At 37.7% G+C, this 23,543-nt stretch overlaps 2 protein-coding genes across 5 annotated transcripts in view; both read left to right on the plus strand.

Annotated features, from left to right (window-relative positions):
* The first annotated feature begins 116 nt into the window (after positions 1–116).
* ATP5IF1 (ATP synthase inhibitory factor subunit 1) lies at positions 117–2,324 on the plus strand. The gene is made up of 3 exons (XM_083369373.1): positions 117–273; positions 419–531; positions 2,078–2,324. Exons 1-3 carry the CDS (start codon positions 181–183, stop codon positions 2,217–2,219), a joined length of 348 nt encoding a protein of 115 aa, XP_083225499.1. The 5' UTR covers positions 117–180; the 3' UTR covers positions 2,220–2,324.
* Positions 2,325–4,293: 1,969 nt separating this feature from the next.
* Positions 4,294–23,543, plus strand: part of HNRNPR (heterogeneous nuclear ribonucleoprotein R) — a gene marked incomplete at its 5' end in the record, with an annotated part of 30,063 nt that continues 10,813 nt past the window's right edge. The window contains 11 exons of one of the 4 annotated variants that reach the window (XM_083369334.1): positions 4,294–4,368; positions 10,624–10,792; positions 12,720–12,838; positions 13,193–13,300; positions 14,723–14,836; positions 15,753–15,929; positions 16,344–16,479; positions 18,097–18,302; positions 19,299–19,448; positions 20,904–21,025; positions 21,536–22,141. In XM_083369334.1, coding sequence (XP_083225460.1) covers positions 4,294–4,368; positions 10,624–10,792; positions 12,720–12,838; positions 13,193–13,300; positions 14,723–14,836; positions 15,753–15,929; positions 16,344–16,479; positions 18,097–18,302; positions 19,299–19,448; positions 20,904–21,025; positions 21,536–22,141 — 1,982 coding nt within the window. Of the gene's footprint in view, positions 4,369–10,623; positions 10,793–12,719; positions 12,844–13,192; positions 13,301–14,722; positions 14,837–15,752; positions 15,930–16,343; positions 16,480–18,096; positions 18,303–19,298; positions 19,449–20,903; positions 21,026–21,535; positions 22,819–23,543 lie in introns of those variants that run through there. The other 3 variants (XM_083369335.1, XM_083369336.1, XM_083369337.1) reach the window with 3 other exon arrangements.

Genomic DNA, 23,543 nt, shown 5'->3' on the forward strand with positions numbered 1-23,543 from the left:
ACGGCTCCCTGAAACGACGGAAGTTCAAAATGTGAACGACTGGCCTCTATAGTTCCTGCCTGGCTCTGATTGGCCTAGTTCGTTCCCTCCTCTCCTCCGATTGGCCTTCGCTTCACTTTGCCCCTGCTTTTCCTCCAGCAGCCAGACACCCACCCATCCGCTTCCAAGGACAGAGCTGAGATGGCTGCTGTTGGTGCGATTTTCAGATCAGGGTTGCGAGGAGCGATGGCTTTACCCCAGCAGCAGAGGGCCTGGAGCTCGGGCTCCGATCAGGTAGCGTCGGTATCGGTGGTTCGGCTGCAGGGCCTCGGGGAGGTCTTGGCTGAGGAGGGGAGGCGGGCGGGTCTGAATTGGCGGTGCTGGAGGCAAGGGCGGTGGCGTCTTAAAATGTATGCCTCCTTTTTTCCCCCTTCCTGAGCTGGGTGAGCTCGGCAAAGGTGCTGGGAAAGGCGGGGGTGGAGGCGGATCCATCCGTGAAGCTGGCGGCGCATTTGGAAAGCGGGAAGCGGCTTTGGAGGAACGCTACTTCAGGTATGCTATGTCTGAATTCACACATTACATTAAGCACGAGTTAGCGAGCAAGTTGATTTACCCGTGGAATGCCACGCCAGAACAAGAAAAAGAGATTGGGGTTGAACATAAGACCCTGAGTCACACAGGCTGAAACAATGATTGGGCTTCCGTTTTACCCTTATCGAGGTTATTCTGCAATTCACCCCTATAGTAATTAATGACTTTTTTATTTAGTGACATATTTTCAATTTCTGACCTGCTTTTCCTTCAGAAATTCAAGATGGTATGAATTGCCTTTCCATTTCTGATTTTTTTTCTTAGTAATAAGTATTGTGTGGGGAAGGCTGAGAATGTTTGGCCCAAACTCAGGATTCTTCTGTGGTTGACAGCACATTTGAACCTGCGTGTCTCTCCCTTTTTCCACAGCTATCTTTCCCTTCTCATGTTGCACAAGAATCTCGTATATAAATATTTTGAGTGACAAGGCGAATTAGAAGATGCTGGACCCAAAGTCAAGTCTTCCTTTAGTAATAGTGATATGCAGATACAGCCATATTCCTTTGGCTGTGAAGTGAGAGGGATTAGCTCTGAAACAGCAAAGAAAGAGTAGGCAAACTAATTTCATGTTGCCAAGAAAATATGGATGTGTCCAGGTAGTCAACTGAAAATTCATCTCAAGGGGACACCGGACTTTTATTTTGGAACCAAACATCTTCCAGTCATCCGTATCTCACAGTTGTAATAAAATTGGGATTGGGAGATATATAAACTGACTTCACCTTTTGGGAGAAAAAAGTCAGTTATTCCTGTAATTACTTAATGGTACCTAAACTCATAAACTTCTCTAATTATGAACCTGGTTTCTGCTATAAAAAAACTGTAGGGATCTTATCCCCAATACTTACTGTCTGTAATATGGAAGATAATATCAATTTATTTTAAGGATAAAGTCTAGACTCTAGAATATGCATGTGAACTGCTTTAAACACCTGAAAGCAATGAAAGATTGTAACTATTCATACTACTTTATCTCTACATTTCCTATTTGTTTCTCCCTCTTTTAGAGGATAACATAGCTGGCATCTCATACAAATTTATAGTGTTAGATTTGGAGGTCACATCATGCTTCAATTATTGCACTTCATGTCCATCCAGCCAAATATTCCCCCAGCTAAATCCCTGAATGCTTGATATTCTGAAAAAGCAATTCTACACAAACTAGAATATTTCATGGAATTTTGAACAGCAAACTTGAACCAAAATGTTTTGCATGCCCAAATTGTGAGGAATGGGGGAAATGAGTCTTGAGTTTGAAAAAGGAAAGATGGAATATTCAATAGCAAATAAGTTAGATCATGTTATTACCTTTATAAATGAGCCGGGCCATCTTTATATTAATGTATTTGCTGATTAGCAATGGGATCACCTGTGAGGTAGATAGTCATTTAGTAGATGCTGTAAGGACTGCATTTTGAAGTGAACAATTGTGCTATTATTTTTCATTATATTTTAACTGAGGTTTGAATGAATGACAGTAATACATATTATCCTAATATTTTTGCAGGGAGAAAGAAAGAGAACAGTTAGAAAATCTTAGAAAACATCATGAAGAGGAAATAAGTCACCATAAGAAAGAAATAGACCGTCTGCAGAAAGAAATTGAACGTCATAAGTACAAGATCAAGAAACTTCACAGTGATGATTAAGTTGCTGCTATTATTGATGTGGTATCTGGCATTGTTTTGAAAATGGTCCTTGTGAATACCCAGAATTTGGTTCTTACCACTGTGTGAAATAAACAATTCACTCTATCTTCAAAGTCAATGTCTTCTCTAGAAAATATTTAGTACTTATATAATAATTATGGGTAGCTATTTCTTGAATTATGATTTTTGAGAGGAGGAAATATATGATTAAAAATTTGCCAGGTAAATTTCAGAAGGGCCGCTATTTTTTCCTATGGCTTGAAAGTATATTCTTACACAGTGTTGTCTCCCCAAGGATGGAAAATCGTTCTTATCCAGAGCAATTTGAGGGAATTGAGTCTTTTTGGGGTGGGGGGAAGGATTACATTAAAAACTTTTTTCTAGTTCTTTAGGAATTTCTTAGAGGACTAGGTAATCCAACAGAAATGACAAATAGTTTAGCCATCTGATATAAGGAATTTTAATACTAGATTAGTTCATGTACAAAGTAAAGCTTAAAAATATTCTTGAATATGTAGTATTTTGTATTCTGTTCTGATAAAAAAGGTTAACAATATTAACAAATCAATTTTAAGTGACTTCTGAACACATTTTAACTATCTTCAAGGATGTATAATTCTAGAGGCAAAGTGATCTTTCATGTTACAGAAACCTATTTGTATATGTGGAAATAATAATCATTTATTGGAGCAGAATAGCCTTCAAGCATTATTAGCAGTTATACTTAGTTTATCAACTTAGAGGTTAAAATTTTTTTTAAAAAACCTGTCCTTGTCGTAGTGTGACTCCAAAGAGAGGAAAGGTGAAAAATAAGGTTTCCAGACAAAATGGGCAGTACAAAAATCTAATTATATCTAACTAAATTCAGAGGAAAAATAACTAGGATATCTTATATTTTAAAGCCAAAAATCTGTAAAAATGATAATCCAAAATGAAGGCTACAGATACTAGTATATTTTATAGTTAAAACACAGTTAACCATATGCACAGTGATTATGAAAAACTGATCAGAAATACTACCTATAATATTTTAATACAATTAATAAATTAAAATATGGATCCAATCTGTTATTAGGATACACAGATGAACAGAGCATCATTAAGGAAAAATACCAAGATTACACTGGTCTCTTATTAGATTTTATCCCACCCTCCTCTCTCTCTCTCCATCTGGGTAAACACAAGCACACACACAGCTTATACATATAACTCAAGGCAGTGAACACACAGCACTTAATAATCCTTTGTATTTCTGCACAACTTTGTAAGACAGGTTGGACTGAGAGATAGTGGCCAAGTTCTCCAGCTGGCTTTTATGGAAGGCCTAAAATTCAGTCTCTTGGCCAGCACCTCCATTTCTACTCCATACCCTCCTGTGGGGTTTACTTCCTAATAAATTTAGGACCGCAGTTTCAATTTCAACGTTTTTCCTAGAATAGAAACTTACTGAATGAGGGGCTATTAGTTCAACTGCACAGAACGATAATATAAGTATTATTATTATTATTATTATTATTATTATTATTAGTATTATTATTATTATATTATTATTATTATTAATTATTATTATTATTTATTATTATTATTATTATTTATTATTATTATTATACCGGCATCATCCCTGCAAATAGAAGCCTAGCTTGTCAAGAACTCTCAAGTCTAGTTTTGGCCACGAGAAGCTAGCTTTCTCCCACGAGAGAGGTTTTGCTAGCCAATGAAGGCTGAAGTGGTTAAACCCGGCTACCTCAGGTATGAATTCATCTACGCTTGGAGCGGGACAAGGAAAGGGGGGAAAAAAACCCCTCCGTTTAAAGAGAAATCCCGGCTTTTTCTTTCCTTCTCTCCGTTTTCGACCTTACCGGCGCGCCATAGTTTTATCCGTTCAGCGGATTGGCTAGAAGGCGCCCTGGGCCGGATTGGCTAGAAAAGTCAGCGTCGAGTCCAGCCTCCCGACGTCTACGGGAAACCTGGTCTGTCCTTCTGAAACGCTGCGTTCCGATTGGCCCATCGGAACCCAGTCCCTGGAAACAGTTCCGGGAAACCCCTCGCGTTGCCGGGGTCGCTCTCGCCGTCCATGAGGGGAGGGAAGAGGAGGAGCGCGCGCCATTTGCAGCCGCTGCTCCAGCCGCGCCGCGCAGGTCCCGCTCCGGTGAGTCTTGCCAAGGACGCGCCCGGCCGAGCAAACCCGGCGGCGGCGGCGGCGGCGGAGGCGGTGGCAGCAGCGACGGCAGCTGCGCGTGGGCCCTGCGTCGGATGGGGTGGGGGGGTGGGCGGGGAAGCGGCCGGCAGGGCGAGGCCCAGGCGGCGCTGCGAAGGCGCTCAAGGAGCCTTTTGTGGCCGCATCGCGCCTGCGGAGGCGCCCGGCCGAGGAAGGCCCCGCCGCTTCCCACCAGGTGGTCCCGGCTGCGGGCAGAGTGGAGCGTCCCGCCCCGCTTTCGCCGGGGGGCCGCCGAGGGTCGGCTCGATCGCGGCGCTCGGGGAGCGAAGGAGAATGAGCGGCCGGCTCCTTTCCCGCCTGGGCCTGGCCCGGCTTGCCAGCTGCACCTCGGTCGGAGGGGGCGACGGCTCCGCTCCCTCCCCACCAACCCACCCCCAGGCCCCACATTTTGGGGCATTGCTTCTGGCGGGGCCGCCCCGTTAGCCGCCGGGAAACCCTCTCCGCTTTCGGCCTTCCGCGGTTGAAAGGCCGGCTTTAGAATTGCCGCCCGGAGGCTGCAGTGGTCGGATTGCTTTTCCTAGGAATAAGTCCAGTGGAAGTCAGCGGGCTAACATGGTAAATAAACGCGCGAGGGGAAGGGAGGGCACGAGAGCGAGCCTAGCTAGGCGCCGGCGTGGAGGAGGAGGAGATCGGGCTGGCCTCGCCGGCAGGTAAATCTGCGGTGCGGCTCGAGCTCCTCTCTGCGCTCCGTAGAATTCCCGCAAACAGACGAAAAATTGTAGCTGCTTGCAACGTTGCTTTTTCCTGGTCTCTCGGGCGACTTTCAGTTTTAAAAGGCCGTGGGATATATATATATATATATATATTTTCCCCAGTTACTTTTCTACACGCCCATCTCTGCGAATGAGTAATCGGAAGTATTTCGGTGGTTTTTTTTTTCGCGTTATCAAATTGGAAATGGACAGGAGGTGAATGGATGATCATTTTGGTTCTTGAGTAAAACGGCGAGGCTGCGGAAAGTTCTGTTTCCAAAAAAAAAAATGGAAAGCCCGGCGCTTCTCATTGGAACAGCACTGTGCATATTTAACAAGAATTCTGAGTGAATTAAATTTCTTCTGTATGTACTATTGTAGTACGGTACTGTGGTACATTAAAAAGTGTTGGGTGATGAGTTCTAAGTTTACATTCTTATTTCACTCATGTAGTGTAGAGTTTAAAGATGATACCATAGAATGCTTTAAAGGCTGCATATTTGTAGGAAATAAGATTATACCTCAGTAAATGGTTTCCATACCTTTACTGTCTAATCCTGCCAGAGAATAATAACCTAGTTTTTGAAATTCTTATCAACTTGTCTGGGAAATTTTAATACCCTCTGTAAATCTTGAATTATGCAGAATTCTTTTAGTTTCTAAACTTTCCATTTGGGAAACTTGAATAACTGAATAACTTTCTGCTGCCAAAATATTCCATATGTATTTTTTGGCAATATAGCTAATGCTTCTGCAGTTAATAGCATATACAGTACATCTTCTCATTTGGAAATTTTATATGTGTTGGCAAAGCTGCAGCAGTTCCACTTTTAATTTAAATTTCCTTCAGTTTTTCAAGCTTTTATGGGGATAAGTTAAATTAGGATTTTTAAAATTAGTTTTTATTGATAGCTGTTTGGCATTCTGTTGACAAAATAAGGACGTGTGGTATGCTTGCAACTTCACTGACTTTATTGCTGTTGATTAAATTTTGAGTTAATTTAATGTAGTAGAGGTTTTAGTGGCTTTTAAAAAATAAACTCTGTGTTACTTCGGTTGTCTTAGGACATGCATTCATTTTTTAAAACCAAAGTCAAGCCATGTCAAGAAGCAGTTGAGAATAAACCTTTCAGGTGGCCTCGCAAAACAGAATACACCTTGCAAACATCTCTTCACTATGCCATCAATTTTGTAGGATATAGTAGCACATAGATTTTGCTGAAGGATTATAATAAACACAAATACAGAAATGGAAAGTGGAATGACAGCTAGTCAGTCTGGAGCACTGGTGTCAAACTCACCGTCAAGTGACTTGTCACAACATATCGCAAATCTTTTTGCATTGCTGGCAATGGGGTGGGCACGGTTTGACACCCCTGGTCTGATTAGTGAACTGTAGAGTTTGGTATTATAAATGAAGAGGATTGTTGAGTGGACCATTATGATTGCAATCATCTCTGCTATTCTCAGATTTCTTCAGTGTCCTGCTTATGCATGTCATTTCTGACATTACACTGTACTCTTAAGTAATTTGTCAAGTGTGGCACAAAGTGCAACAATTGTTAGAACTTGGGTGAGAGGCAAAACAGTGCCTGTCAAATGCAGTAAAGGAAAAATCAGAGGTCTTGTCTGCATCTTGCCTAGTTTCAGACTTGGGGGGAAAAACAAATCATTGTCTTAGCTTAGATGTTGCCAGAGCATAATGTGAAGTCAAAAGTTTATGGAGGAGATACAAGTATGATAACAGAAAGTCATATGAGGTCTGATAGCAACTGCAAGCCCTTTTCTTCCATAGAAGAAGGCTGGAAAAAATTATTATACTATTCATTCATCTGTAGCTTCTGTAGATTTTAGTTGAATGAGATTATTTAATTCTGATGGATTGACATGATGCACTAATCAATATTTCTTTAGTTTTGGCATAGCATGCTGTATAAATCCAAGTATAGTAGCTTGTGAACCATGATTATTATTCAGCATAGTGTGTGAAATTAGTTTTAGTTTATTTAATATGGATTATTAGAGAGGCATACTAATTGGCAGAGGGGTTCAAGAGGTTTATGTGGCTTTTAATGGCATATTACACATCAATTCCAGTGGCACAGACAAAAATTAAACTTGATTTCCCTAATTTGCATTTCTTAAAATAGAATTAATATTCTATTAATATTAATATTCCTCTGCATTCACTGTAATGACTAAGTAATTTATCAATGAGGTTCTGTTACAGAAGACAAGTAATCTGGGCTATATTTATGGAAACCACTGAAATTTAAATGTTTGAAGCTTAGTTATCTCTTTTTTTTTTTCTTCCATTCAATTGTGTCCTATCCTCAGAGACTGCTGGACAAATCCCTATAGTTTTCTTGGCAAAGTTTTCAGAAGTAGCTTGCCATTGCCTCCTTCCTAGAACTGAGAGAGGGACTGGCCCAAGGTCACCCAACTGGCTTTGTGCCTAAGGCTAGATTAGAAAGGCAATCTCCCTTTAGTTTCTATCCTAATGCCTTAACCACCCCATCAAACTGGCACTCTCATTGTACTTGAAGACAAATTGTATTTTCTAATATGAATCTGTAAGCCCCAAATGATAGTGAATTCCTACATATGGAGAGCACTAAAATTCTGTGTAAAACTGATAACAGTGATCCTTATATCTTTGGCACCTTCTGTCACCATGAGAACTAGTGTTTTGTGTGACTAAGATAGTGTTTCTCAACTTTAAGATGTGTGGGCAATTCTGGGAGTTTTGAAGTCCATCCATGTTAAAGTTGCCAAGGTTGAGAAACACTGCATTAAGATATTGGACTAAGAGTGGGAGGCTTTGAGTCCCGATTCTAGTCCACCCTCAGTCAAAGAAGCCGAACGATTTGGGCTAGTCATTCTCATTCAGCCCCACTGAATTGTTGGGAAAAATAGCAGAAGGGACAGTGATCATTGCCTAGAGCTTCTGTGACAAAAAGTGAGATATAAATTAAATATATATGGTTTTGGTAATATAATGATGATTGATAGTGCATATTTGTTACAGACCATGAGTTGCTTATTGCTGGTATTCTATGCAGATTTGCTTTGATATTTATGTAGATATTTGTTTTTCCTATTTAAAAGAATCATAATAAGCAAGAAATATATACACGGAGGAGACTTTAAGCAAAATTTATATTGTCCATAGGCTCTTGCCTTCCTGTTTTTATAGAGAGAGTAGTGAGATCTTGAATTATTTCCTGATAAACCTGTATTCATATTGTAATGCTTCATACCAGTAAAAACCTTGCAGACCTATTTGAATAAAAAATCCTCTAAATCTGTTTTTACACTGAGGAACTGCAATATGAATTGAGTGCACTGATAGTCTTTTGAATGTGGTACTTGCTAGTTGGGAAAAGACTTTAAGGGCCATTTCTGTCATTAGAACAACAAAATGTCTAGAAGAAATGTTTATTGTTTTAAGCTGATCAAATTCAGATCAGTATTGTTGGATAATAGTCTTGTTGTTATCGCTGTAAAACTATTTAATTTTTGTTCATCTTGAATTATGATCTTCATATAACATATGTGAAGCCATACACGAGTTACAGATCAGAGTAATTCTGTCAGAAGGTTTGGAAAAGCTTCTATTGAGACAATAGTACCATAAGAGAGTACAGTGCTACTGAGTAGAAGTGGGCACCAAACAGAAAGTATGTTCCGTTTATGAGACAAACACCTTGTAATATGGAAGTTAAGGGACATTCCCAGGTAAGACGTGGTCCACCAAGCTCAAAATTGAATCATTTCGATTGTTCTGTGTTTTAACTAAGAAAAAAAAAGCAGAGGTGTCTTATGAGGTGTATGCATAGGGCAAAATCTCTCGCCTTATTTTCCTTCCCTTTCAGTAGTTGCCACTGAGCTTGAATTCAAGCACAGCCTGTCTATCTTGGTTTCTCCCCATATTTCTTCCTCTGTAGCTGTTGTTGATGGCCTTGCTTTTTCCCCCACTATGGGAGACCTCTAGGAGGATACCCACACTTTGCATATCCCTATTACTGTGCTGTTACAAGAAATAACCTTAATTGTTTGTGAGAAATTGTTTTTCCCTGTCAAATACCCTCAAGCTAATGGGATGCAGATGTTATCTTAGGAGGTAATGGGAATTGTACTCCAGCACATCTGGAAAGCATCAAGTTTGGGATGCTTGGTATAGGACTTAGTGCAGTTTTCGATGTGTAAACACTGATTTTGGGTGACATGAAGTATACAAATTAGGGCTGTAATTTAAAACTTGGTGCTGCAGCTTGAAAGAAACATAAGATTTCAATATAGAAATGGGGCCTTTTGCAAAAAAAATAGTGGAAATTAACGATATTTAATATAGTATACTGATATCTGCAACCAAAATTCATGTTGTACTGCAAGTTCTGCAGTATTATGATCATGGCTTATTAAATGGTTTATTGACTTTGATGTAGTGGTTGTTTTAAAGCAAGCTGGAATATGGGTTAGGTTTTTATTTTGACTTGCTTCTAATTATAATGAATGTTTTGCTTGGAGGGATGCCTTTAAGTTGCATGAAGTATATGAAGAGCTAGTTGTAGTAATCATAATTTAAAAGCCTTAACCTTCATTCTGTATCTCTTGAATGTTTTAGTAAATTTAAGGTTGTTTGTCTTTCTGCTAATATCACTCAGTCAATCTTTATGTTTAGTAGGGTTTATATTGCCTGTCTGTTGTGGCCGAATAACAACAGTTCAATGCCATCAAATAGGAATTAGAAAAATCCAAAAAAATCATTTGAAAAGATAGCAGTTTTTTAATTCATATTTTGCCATCTTATTGACTTTTGCATCAAATCTTTCCTATTGATAATAAAAATTGAAGGTGCAGCCTTTCCTTTCATCTCTAATATATGACTTGCAGAGTTTAATACAAGTTCATCTTGTTGGTATGTGATGTGCAATTTGTTTATTGACTGTTCTACTTGTGCAAACTTAATGTGGCATATTCTTTTTTTCAAACAAAGTTCCAGAAATCAGTGTGTGTTGAAGCTGTATGGTGTCTCTTATGTAACAAAACATTGATTTTGAACATGGAAGTAAGCCAGAAAAATATGGCAAAGATGAAAGCAAGTATTGACATTTGTATATTTAGCTGGCCTTGTAGAACTTTGTACTGAATACATTGATCAAAAATTTCTGTGAGTCCAAGAGAATAATGGCAGATATTTTTGTATTCCAGTATCCTTCCCCCTTACGATAACATAATCACACAAAAATAAAAAAACTAGATTCTTTGTACATGAAGTACTTAAAATTGTCCATTCTTCCATGTACATGCTCCACAGTATTTCAGGACTGTACTTTCTGTTGAAATTAGGTGAGCTGTATTATAAAGGCTTTAAATAAAAAATTAATGCAAGTCACTGGCAGTATGTTTTACAGTTAGTTTAGATAAATGCATTGTCCTTCAAATTAGTTATTTCTGGCTTTATGTAATATAGCTCCTGAATTTTTTCCAGCAGCATAATAAAATGGCTAATCAGGTGAATGGTAATGCGGTACAGTTAAAAGAAGAGGAAGAACCAATGGATACTTCCAGTGTTACTCACACAGAACACTACAAGACACTGATAGAGGCAGGCCTCCCACAGAAGGTGGCAGAAAGACTTGATGAAATATTTCAGACAGGTATAATATGCATTTCTTGTTTTTGATTGGTTATAAAAGTGAAGGCAAAAAAAATCAAATTTTTTAGGCTTTAAAGATGAAAAACTGCTGTATTTTGCACTGTGTAGCTTTGAATGTACTGCTGCTTTCACTTTGAGGTTGAATATATCGTATCTTAGGTCTTTAGGACACTGTTTCATAGACTCACAAATAAAAGTGGACATTGCTGCCTACTGAACTGTATTTTTTTTCAATATTACAATCATTTGCTTCTACTTTGCTACCATCACCAATTTATATGGTGCTTAGGCTAAACATAGTATTTCAGTAGGTGGTTTAAAGTGGGGAAGTAGCTTGCTTGGCTCGCTTTGGGGCTACATTTGAACTCCAGTCTATATGTTTGTCTATATCCTAGTGAATAGTTTTAATTTATTTAAGTCATTTTACTGAAGTATTTAGTTTTATGATCATTGTTTGAATTGTATTTTATCTTACTTGGAGCAAGTGGCTTGTGTATTTTAAACAGAGAGAACACAAAGAATTTTAGGATGCACATACCCTTTTGCTGTGAGAGGAGACAATTTCTCTTATTTAGTTTGTGTGTGTGTTGAATATATTTAGATAAATAAATAGAATTTCTTCATTCCCTTGCCTCAAATATCTCAGAGAGAAGATTTAATCTGTCTTCTTTTTCTAAAGCCCTAAAATGTTTTGAAAGTAATTCAAAAGAATACCATGTCTGTCTTTATTATGATGGTATTTTGACTCATGTGGTAATCTGTCTCGAAATACAGTCCAAGGAATGTCTGATAAGGTAGTGCTGTCTCCTTAGAGAAGTACTTTTCTAGGGTTGAACTAAGCTGATATTCACATAGTGGCTTGAGTATAGTTGTTCGAAAAGGGAATGTTAAGATATAAGTTCATATTAAAACTTTACTGCCTGGCTTCAATATATTTGTAGAGATGTATCTTCATGTGTAACATTTAAAATTTTAACCCACTTGGGTCTGTTAATGCAGTTGGATACTTCTCATTTCATGCCTAAATAATTAAAAATATTTTCATGAGTTTTAATCATCTGAGTTTTGTCCATGTACAAGGGCTGCAGGGGCCTTTCACCATGCAGGATCAATTCTGAAATTGCAATCTCATGACACTGCTGCTATTTTTTGTGCTTTAGAGTAAGGTGTTTCATTATTTAAAACTTTAAAGGTTAAAAAACACATACATTATATTTCTTGAAAGATTGTGCCAATATCTGACAATTCACCATTTAAATGCAAGATTAATGGAACTTGCAGCGCTCTACGTTTTTATAATATTTGCTTCTAAATCTTTCATTATAGAAAAGAAACAACATCCAAAGCTTTCAGTCCATATGTATCAGGGCTGGTCCTAGTACTATATGTAGGTCTGTACCTGTATGCTTAAAATTAAGCTATTGAAAGTGCATAACAGGGCTCGAAATAATGGACAGGAAGCATATGGCAAAACCAAAAAATATTAATTGTAATATCTACTTTTTGTAAACATTGGGGGGGGGGGAATAACATTTTCTGATGGAAAGTGGGAAGTGGGCTTTATAAATTATTCCAGCAACTGGTGCAGCACATTGTGCTGAAATGACAGAACCATTTCCTTATCTATGACTTGTAATGGCTCCATTTGAAAGAAAAAAAGCTCTGAAAACAGATTTTTTTTTGTTTAATTTAGAAATCTGAGCCAGACCTTGTTATTTCAAACCCTGATATGTATGATTTGCTTAGAAAAGTACTCCCAAATTTCTGGGAAAAATAACTTTTAACCTGTAGTAGATAGTATGACATTATTAATTAATCAATTGAAGTTATTTTGGTTTTTAGCAAAGCACAGTAGGCTTTTGAAAGTAACTTGTCTTTACATAGTTACATAGGAATCTGTAATGTTTTTCTATTTTTAATTTTTTTAGGATTGGTATCTTATGTTGATCTTGATGAGAGAGCAATAGATGCTCTCAGGGAATTTAACGAAGAAGGTGCCCTCTCTGTATTACAGCAGTTTAAGGAAAGTGACCTGTCGCATGTACAGGTAAGGTAAGAGCTCCTGTGGCGTGAACAAATAGGCCCACAGCGTGGTGTGGTGCAGTAAATATGAACAAACGTGTCTGAATTCTTTTTTTTTCACAGCAAGACTGTGTTTCCATTCAAATACTAATGTAAAATATAACATTGTATGTGAGTATTAGTGTCTTGTATTAGCCCGATAATTGATAAAGTGCATATGATAGTGCTGGTTTGTTTTAATATTAATATATCAAGTGATGATATATTCAAGATGCTGGTTGGTTCTCAGGGTGTAGCTAAGCATTACTCAAGCTTCAGTGGCTTCAGATGATTTTTTTAATGCCTTCTGCTTCACTTCTTTCATTAATTACATCTACAGAACAAAAGTGCATTTTTATGTGGAGTTATGAAGACTTATAGACAGAGAGAGAAACAAGGAAACAAAGTACAAGAATTAACAAAAGGGCCAGACGAAGCAAAAATTAAGGTAATATTAATAGGAAAGCAAATAAAAGTGGAACTTATTCTCAGGAGTAAAGAACTGTATCCCAAAATGAATGTCTCCATTAGTTCCTTTTATAATAAACTGTCAATAAATTAAATAAATAAATAAATAAGTTTAATAAATAAATACTGTTACAAATGTAGATTGGCAGAAATATCTAAAATAATCCATAATATAAGACAACGTTCCTTGTAAGATAAGTTTTGCCTATTGTGAGATTTCATAGGGAAAAAAATAGGTGCCGAGAAGAGTTATCTGAATCTTACTTTTTAAAAAATTTTCGGTTTCTAGCAGCTGTATAGTTAGCATAATGCACGTAGCTGTTCTATTACATGCATTGTTTTAGTGCCTGATAATAAAGATTGGAAATCCCCTCTTGAAAAAAAAAATCCCAGTTTGAAGTGGAGAGCATAACAAGACTATTTACTACACTAAGATAGTTTCTTGACTATTGTTAGTCACCTTCCCCTTAGTAAAGTTTTTGTGTCTTCAATAAAGTGCATATCATAGAAGTAATTTTTCTGCTAGCCACAGAGAAATAACTGGCAAACGTAATAGAAAATACTAAATACTGCAACGTGGACGTACTGGGGGGAGGGGTGTAGTTACGGGCACCCTATAACTGATCTCACAAAGACCACAAAATTGCCCAAAGCATGTTAGAGAAGGATTTTGTTCACATTCAGCATTCCTTTTATTTACTTGGCTTTGCTCTCTTTATTGTATTCTTGCTGGCAGTATTTGTAGTGGGAAATAAAAGGCCTTCCGCAAAGGGGTCAAAACCTGACTGCAGCCTTGCATGGGGGGGGGACACAGAGGCCCACCCAACCTTAGGGCAGGCTGGACCCATGAGACACCCCTCACCCCTACTCCCATCTATATTAACAACTGCTAACCTCTCCATCTTGGAATTTTTCATCTTTTGAAATTTTAGAATGTTATTTTTTAAAACCTTAAAAAGCTTTTTAAAGCTGAAGTTATGGTGATTTTAATGACAGTTTCATTGTTTATGTTGTACACTGCCCAGAGCCCCTCTCTGAGGGAGATGAGCAATTAAGAAATACAAATGAATGAAAGAATGAAAGAAATAAGACATGAAATGCAGTCCCACTAAGCACGATTCCGATGTTAACATGTTAGAAACTCTTCAGTGGCGTGTTAAGAAATCTTTATCAGACAGATATAATATCATCAATGGGGGGGAAGGGTTTTACCATCTTTAGTTGATATTCTGCATTTCTCTTATAAGCGGTTAAATTTTGTGAATGTGTTCTAGAATATGAAGCAGTGGGGAAAATGTACTGTTGAAAGGGTTCCTTGGGGTGAGGTGTTGTTTTTACCCTATTGACATTAAAAGCCACTTGGTCTCTCTCTCTCTTTTTTTTTTTCCTTTTAAAAATTCAGGCTTTGTTAGAACGGACTAGCTATACTTTGGATGTGACCACAGGACAGCGGAAATATGGTGGTCCTCCTCCGGATACTGTCTACTCAGGATCTCAGCCTGGCATTGGAACAGAGGTTTGCATATGCAGTTTATATGTCTAAATAAGATTATGTTGACTTTAACTATACTAAATAAACAAATAGGAATGATTATAGGTAGTCCTTGATTTACAACCACAATGGAGTCCAAATTTTCACTGCTAAGCAAGACTGTTGCTAAGTGAGTTGTGTCCCATTTTACAATCTCTGAATCACCGCAGTTGTTAAACGAATACGCTCATTAAGTGAATCTTAAGTGTGAAAACTGGTTATAAGTCACTTTTTTCAGTGGTGTAACATTGGAACAGCCACTAAACAAATGGTTACAAGTTGACAGCTACCTGTATCTTATAAATTAAGAAACAAAATAAATGATTAAGTTAAATTTAGCTTTGTCCAAAATACAACTTCTAACTTTAAAGTTACTGACACTGATGGAAATTGCAAAATAGTTTTCGATAGGAAAAAGTGCAGGGGGATTGTTGAACAGTAAGTAATAGCCTGCTTTTAACAGTAGTGATCATCAGAACCAAAGTATGTGTAATGCAGTGATAGAAATGCTTTTGAAAGCTGTTTTCTCCTGTAAGAGAGATGACTATCTGTTTTTATAAACAAGTGTTTAGTTCGTCACATGGTTTATGACACTAGAAGCAGTTCACATTTATAACTATTTTCAGTTACCTTTCTGTACAAAGGTGCAAGATTCATAATGAAGACTGTATTGAAATACCAGATGCACTGCATACGACCCATGAAAGCCCTGAGTGCAGCCTTCAGAGCACCCCTAAATTAGGTTTAATTTAATAGGAGGAATAAATAATTAGAGAGAAAATCGTATTAACTACTTCTAATTAACTTATTATAATGTTTCCAAGAAGATTGCATATTCATGACCACATTAAAAGCCACAGTACCTTTTACTTCTTGTTAATAAATATTAGTTCTCCTTTAGGTTTTTGTTGGAAAAATCCCTAGAGACTTGTACGAAGATGAATTGGTGCCACTCTTTGAAAAGGCAGGCCCCATTTGGGACTTGCGACTCATGATGGATCCACTTTCTGGACAGAACCGAGGCTATGCTTTTATCACATTTTGTAGCAAAGATGCAGCACAAGAAGCTGTTAAGTTGGTGAGTGTTCTGTCATAAGACCAGGTATGGTGCAAATTAGGAAAGTAAGTATTTGCCTTACAATTTAGAAATTGTTAGAACAAGATACACTGTAGTCTCACTTTCTCCCTATTTTTTCTCAATTAAACGCATCCTGCTTGGGTGTTTTTTGTATTTATAGGTAACGTTGGCTGCAATATATAGGTCACTTGATGGTGAATTGGGTGGCATAGAAATTTTAAATAATTAAATAGCAAAATATATTTTATTGGAAACTAACTAACTTCTAAAACTAAATTTTGTCAGTGCAGAAATGCAAATGCTACTAAATAATGTAAATAGTCATTTAATCAATATAGGCCACTAGAGTTTGCTGGTATCTGTATTTTTATAAGCTGAAAGTTCATGGGAAATGTTTAATTGTTTTTCTTTCAGTGTGATAACTATGAAATTCGGCCTGGTAAACACCTAGGTGTGTGCATCTCGGTGGCAAATAATAGGCTATTTGTTGGATCAATTCCAAAAAACAAAACAAAGGAGAATATACTAGAAGAATTCAGCAAAGTCACAGGTAAGGAGATGAGGACATGTGCTTTTGTAAAAAAAAAATGGCTTCAATTTAATATAGTTTAATTTCTAAATTTAGAAACCACCAGATTCCTGGATGACTGTGGGAGGCTTATAGATTTAAAAAAATGCCAACGAAAAATATGTATATAAAAAAGAACCCTGGCTGATAGGAAAATAATACACTAGACTATAACAAATTAAATAATGTCTAAAAATAATGAAATGCTAAATAAGCATGCAGTCTTGTTGAGCTTTCATAAAGCAAAGGGTTTAGGGGAATAGGATAATTATGATTCTGAACTTAATTCCAGGTTATTTGTAGGTTTTCATATGAAAGTCTCACTAATTTGGCAGAAGGTGAGCTACTTTCATTGGTGAATTTTCAGTCCACCAACAGTTGCAATATATTATTCTGTCTTTTATTTTTATTTTCTTAGTACTATTGTTTTTTAATGCTTTTATCTACTGGTGTGTGACCATAATAAAAATTGATTGATTTTCATTTTGGCCTAATGGCAACAAAATAAATTGGCCTTGCATTGTTCATAGCAAGAACAATAATAGTTAAAATAGAGGTGTACACAAAACAGGAATCAAAGCAGCCGTGCTTGAATCATTCTGCTGAACAATCATGGTTGGTTTATGTAGTTGGGGGAGAAACTTTGAAACATTTTGAGTATTTTGTTTTTGCTTTCAAAGAAAACACTTTCAACACACACATTTTCTGTAGCTTTGAACACTCAAAATGATCCAAACAGTTTGCTTCAAAGTTCTTTTCTGTAATTGAAAATCTTAAAAATACCAAGTTTTACTCTGAAAAACATGACACACTTTTTGAACTAGAGACAGTTTCACGCTTTTAATTTAAGACATTTTAGTTGTTTAGGGTAGGTGGAAAGGGCAAAAACAGCACCTCCATTTCCCAAAGAATTGATACATTGCACCAGAACTGCAAGCAATTGCATCTTTCACGAGGTGGTCTACAAATAATTGTGATGAGATGAGTAACACTTTCCTATTTCCTGTAGCAGAAAAGCTTGGGAAAATGGTTCAAAATAATGTATCAAAATCTAGCCAGGGCTGAATCACCAGCCCATTTGAAGTAGAATTCCCACCTGTGATTCAGAAGAATATTTCCTTATTCTGAATACCTGATATCTGCTAGGTAGTAGTTAAAGAAATGAGTCTGTTTTTGCCATTTTATAAAAAATGACTGTCATGAGCTATGATTCCTTTATCTCTGTGCTGGCTCAGGGAATATCATCTTTTTTATCTGTTTACCAGAAGCAAATGCCGTATTACAACAGTAAATAGAGTAAAAAGAGCAACTTTGTAGAAGAGTTTCCTTTATGCTCCCCAAAAGGTGTATTTTCACAGCGCATTAGTTAAGCCAGGGGTCTTCAAACTTGGCAACTTGTAAGACTAGTGGACTTCTAGGAGTTGAAGCTCACAAGTCTTAAAGTTGCCAAATTTGAAGACACACCCCCCCCCCCCGAGTTAAGCAAATCAAGTCTTCAGCATCCTTAATAGTTTTATCTTGAAACCTCTTGTTTAATTAGCCTTTCAAATGAGAAAACTTTTAGTCTTCAATTACTTATCAGGTGTTTTGTTCTTACAGAAGGTTTAGTTGATGTGATCCTGTATCATCAACCTGATGATAAAAAGAAGAATCGGGGGTTCTGCTTCCTTGAATATGAAGATCACAAATCAGCAGCTCAAGCTCGACGTCGGTTGATGAGTGGAAAAGTGAAAGTCTGGGGAAACGTCGTTACTGTTGAATGGGCTGATCCAGTAGAGGAGCCAGATCCAGAAGTCATGGCAAAGGTAAGTAAAGTAGTAGCTAAAATTGGATGATTTGAATTAAATTTCACCGACAGGTTTATTTTTTTTCCTTCTTGATTATTTCTAGAATACCTGTTTACCTTGCTCTGTGTGTGTGTGTGTGTGTGTGTGTGTGTGTGTGTGTGTGTGTGTGTTAGGCCATTTTGCATTTGGGATAAATTTACAAAAGTGCCGTGTGTGTGTGTGTGTGTATTTATGCGTATAAACAACAATATAAGATTTGTATCTGGTAAAAAGTAATTTCTAGGTGTTTTCAGAGATGATGGCTCTAAGCATCATGGATCCATCATAGATCCTTTATTTTCTAGATTACATCCCGAAGCACACCATTCCAGCAGCACTCTTTGTTTTTCATTAGTTTGATAGCTGAGTTAGAAAGCAGAGTATTTGCTAATCAATGCCTATTATTGTTTAGAAATGGGTTTTTTTAAATTGAGGAAAATGGAAATATTGTTATCTTCCAAGTGGAATCTCGAGGGAGGAGTGAAGAGCTTTACTGAAAAATTTCTGTAGCGCAAACATTGTTTTTTTAACTATGCTTTTAGTTGCCACTATTCATAGTGAAGGTAAAAATAAGAGTTGAAAAAACTCTTATGATTGAGGTAGCTACAAATCTTTCTTTACTGTTCTGTTCTCTGGGCAGATTTGCATGACTGAACAGATCCTGAATGAATGTGGGAATTGTTTTCCAAAGCAGCATGACTGGAAACCACTTATCCACGGGTTGTTTTTTTAAGCCTCCTGTGTCTTCTTTCCACCTGAACAAGTTAGAAAGGGAGCAAGGTTTTTTTCTTTGGTATCTTATAGCTAGAAAAAGTTGTCACTCCTCACATTGAATGACACAGTAATCTCAAAACGAATCATTGCACTGCAAAAGTTGCTGTGGTTTCTATAGTTTAATTAATAATAAGCACAGGGGGGATTTGGCCTTACAGACAGCTTAAAAATATTTTAAATAAATGCCAGTTTTCTTAACAGGTGAAAGTTCTATTTGTGAGGAATTTGGCCACTACAGTGACAGAGGAGATATTGGAGAAATCATTTTCTGAGTTTGGAAAGCTGGAAAGAGTGAAGAAATTAAAAGATTATGCTTTTGTTCATTTTGAAGATAGGGGAGCAGCAGTTAAGGTAGGTAACATTGTTATTAGGCAACATTGTGTGGCTCAGAACTTACGGAATATCTTCTTAAAAGCAGACCTTTTTTCTCATATGGAGTGAGCTATAATTAGGTGTCCTCTTGTACATAGTTGTGTTACCATTTCCTGTCATTCCTGTGAGTTAACTCCTTAACTTTCTAAACAAGAAACATGCTACTATTGTGCTGTCTTTATTGCAAAAATAGTTATGGTTCATAGATCTTCCTATGAAGCACCCTAAGACTTCCTTTACTTGCCTAGTAAGACTCATAATGCTAATGCAACTCTTTTACGCAGTTTCTCCAAGGGCAACCTCTGTCCACATCCCCCACTGAACTCAGATTTATTCTGACAAAATATGGGCACAGTTGCATAGGAAGGTCCTTTTAGCAACTTCATCTTCCATTTTTATCCAATAATCAAAGTAATAACTCACTTCTCTATTGTACTGACGGGAAAAAGAATATTAATGGATTTAGATAACTCTGGAATTCACGATTCCTTCCTTTTATTGCAGATTAACGTTTGTTAATTCTTGGGGGGAGTGTCTGTCAGTAGGGAAAGATCAGGTTCATGAAGGTCCAGTTAAACTGATTTATTGCTAATCATGTCTAGGCACAGGAAACTAACAGTTAACACCTACTTGGGATTAGATAAGGGTCAACAGAATTCAAGGGAGGTTGGACTTCGTTCACTTATGGCTACATAGGGATTCTAGGCTGATCCCTCTTTTTAACTCTGTCCCCAGGTTTTGCCACTCCTTCTACAGCTGCTGGGGGGACATGTAGGGCTAAATTGGGAAGAAAGGACAAACAATCTATTTTATGTTCTTTGCACATTAAAATGTGTTACAGTGGTTACACTGTTGGGGGGCTCCAGATTTAAATCCACCGTCATCTATCCAAGCTCAGAGGGAGGTTTAGAGTTTATGATTGTTTGAGGGAAAAATCAGTGAGGGAGAGATATTGAGCACCTATATGGAATCCGGAATATACTATAGGTTTCTCGTGTCTTGCTTTTTCAAAAACTATTGTTTCTCACAATATGTTTTAGAATTTTTATAAAGCAAACGTTATAGCTGCAAAATAACATTTAGAGCCTTGCGACTTCAAATTCAAGGAGAAGGCTTCCACCTCCTGTGCTGCTTGCCCCAAAGTTTCTCTTTCCTCTCAGCCTTGTAGGCTCCCAAAAGGCAAGGCGAGAATTGCAGACTTTCTTTCCTGTTGCATTGTTTCTTTACAAGGGCCCGCGTACTGCATTTTCCTCCCAGGAAAGGTTTGCCATCTTATTCTGAAACAAAAGAGCTCAAACGAGAAATGCAGTATGTAAAAGTTGGGATTGTGTAGGTTGGAAAATATTAGGACTTGGGAACCGAAAGGTGGGGAAACGCTGAAGGGACACTACGCTCCCAAATACAACTTAAGTGTATTTTTTCCTTTCAAAACAGGCCATGAATGAAATGAACGGAAAAGAAATAGAGGGGGAAGACATTGAAATAGTGTTAGCCAAGCCTCCAGATAAGAAAAGAAAAGAACGCCAAGCTGCCAGACAAGCCTCTAGAAGCACTGCGTAAGTGTTTAAACTTCAGTAAGCTGAAATGTAGCAGTAAAGGCACAGATTATTATCCTTTCCTCCAGATGGAACGAATTAATTTGCTCAGTCCCATCTACTAAAATTTACTCCACCTTGTAGCAAGGCTGCAGAATGGTACAAGCTAAGGTGTAATAACTGGTGTGTGTCAATGCCAACAAGAAAAAAATACCCACACTTAACTGCTCCTCACATGGGCTGGGGATGGAGGCCAATTTTGTCAGATGGCTTAGAGCGGCAGCTGCAGCCGCAGCCATCGCATCAGTATGTTTAAAAACAATTAACTCCCCTAGCAAATCTAGTGTGATCTTCCTGGGACGTTCAGTGGAGAAAGCAGTAGGCCGGGATCCCTTTCCTCTGTCCGCATCTGCTTTTAAATCTGAAAACTTACTCTCTTTCTAAACTGGATTCTTTAAATTGAAAAAGACATGAGACCGATGTTGAAAAACACACAATAAATATGTTATTATTTTTTCCCCTCATCACTAGGTACGAAGACTATTATTACTATCCTCCACCTCGTATGCCACCTCCTATTAGAGGCCGAGGTCGTGGAGGGAGAGGCGGCTATGGCTATCCCCCAGATTACTATGGCTATGAAGATTATTATGATGATTATTATGGCTATGACTATCATGACTACCGTGGTGGCTACGAAGATCCTTACTACGGCTATGATGATGGCTATGCTATAAGAGGAAGAGGAGGAGGAAGGGGTGGGCGAGGCGCACCTCCACCACCTAGGGGGCGGGGAGCACCACCACCAAGAGGTAGAACTGGCTATTCCCAGAGGGGGGCACCCATGGGACCACCAAGAGGAGCCAGGGGTGGGAGAGGGGGCCCTGCTCAGCAGCAGAGAGGACGTGGTGCTCGTGGATCCAGGGGCAATCGTGGGGGCAACGTGGGAGGCAAGAGAAAAGCGGATGGGTACAACCAGCCTGATTCCAAGCGCCGTCAGACCAACAACCAGCAGAACTGGGGCTCCCAACCTATCGCTCAGCAGCCACTTCAGCAAGGTGGAGACTATGCCGGTAACTATGGTTACAATAATGACAACCAGGAATTTTATCAGGATACATATGGGCAGCAGTGGAAGTAAGATCAATAAGGAGGGCATGGGAATATTGACAAGATAAGAATTTGGCTATAGTTCTACATCCTTCCAAAAATTGGCTTATTGCTTCATCCTTCAATAGTGATTGGCTGCCATGTGTATTGGGCTGAAGAATCACTCTTATTATGTATATATTCAAGTCTTTTTTTCCTCCTTTTCTCATAAATGCACTTGGACATTACTGAGCTTGCAGATTTCCCAAACATAGTTTGGGGATACGATGCTTTTTATCGTTTTAGGCTTCATTTTAGCAGTTTTATCAGCAAGGATGGGCAACACTGTTAAATCATGATTTTGCAAACCTTCTGTTTTTGGACAGTTTCTTTTCTTTCTTTTTCCCTTTTTCCTTTTTTGGATTTGGGATAGATTACATAGGCTTCTGCTGTACATAAAGTAAAGCTAGTACTTTGTCTCCGTAGTTTTAAGGAATTTTAAAAAAATTAAGTTTTCTTGTATTGAAAATAACATGATTGTATGTTTTGCATTCCTAGAAGTAGGTTAACTGTGTTTTTAAATTGTTATGACTTCACACCTTTTTGAAAATCTGCCCTACAAATTTGTTTGGCCTAAACGTCAAATCCGTGGCAATTTGTTCCTTGATGTGATTGTATTTCCAATTTCTTGTTCATGTAAGATTTCAATAAAACTCAAAAACCTATTCAAAACATTACCTATTTCAAATTCCATTGTGTCCTAAAAGATTATTTTATTGGTAATCCTTGCAAGAAACATTAAAAAAAAACTGCCTATGTGAGTGATCAAATTCATGAAAAATTCTTGCAATTTCCGACATCTGGCATTGGTGGCATGTGAGTCAGTGCTAGGTCCAGTAAAATCAAATTGAAATATATTAATTGGTACTGTAATCTGGTTGCATTTAACAGTGAATTGGTTGCTTTCTTAACAGCTTTAAATACATCTGAAAACTTGCATTTAAGCCCTTTTTCAGTCAGTTGCGAAAGATATATGTGTATGAAGACAGCCCATAAATTTAACCTAACTTGCATTATTCGTGTGGATCATATCCAAAAACTCCAGCACAATTGGATAACTCAACTGTAAAACAACAATAACATGTTCAGTTTTACCTTAAAGAGACTGATTCAAACAAAGATATGAGATTGGTTGTAAATTTTTAAACATGTAAAATATTATTTTATTTAAAAAATATTTTATTATTTAAAAAACATTAGATTTTACATCTTGTTGAATGATTTCAAATGCAAATTTCCATTAATTTGGGATATTGCTAGTTTTTTCTACTTAGGCTATTCCATTCATTTTTTTTCTGTGAACCATTTTGTATTGGTTTTTAACATGTTGATTCTCATCTCATGCTTGTTTCATCTGTTGTCTGCACTTTTCTAAGTTGCTGCAATGTGC

This window comes from Vipera ursinii (genome assembly GCF_947247035.1).
Source record: "Vipera ursinii genome assembly, chromosome: 9".
Lineage (NCBI taxonomy): Eukaryota > Metazoa > Chordata > Lepidosauria > Squamata > Viperidae > Vipera > Vipera ursinii.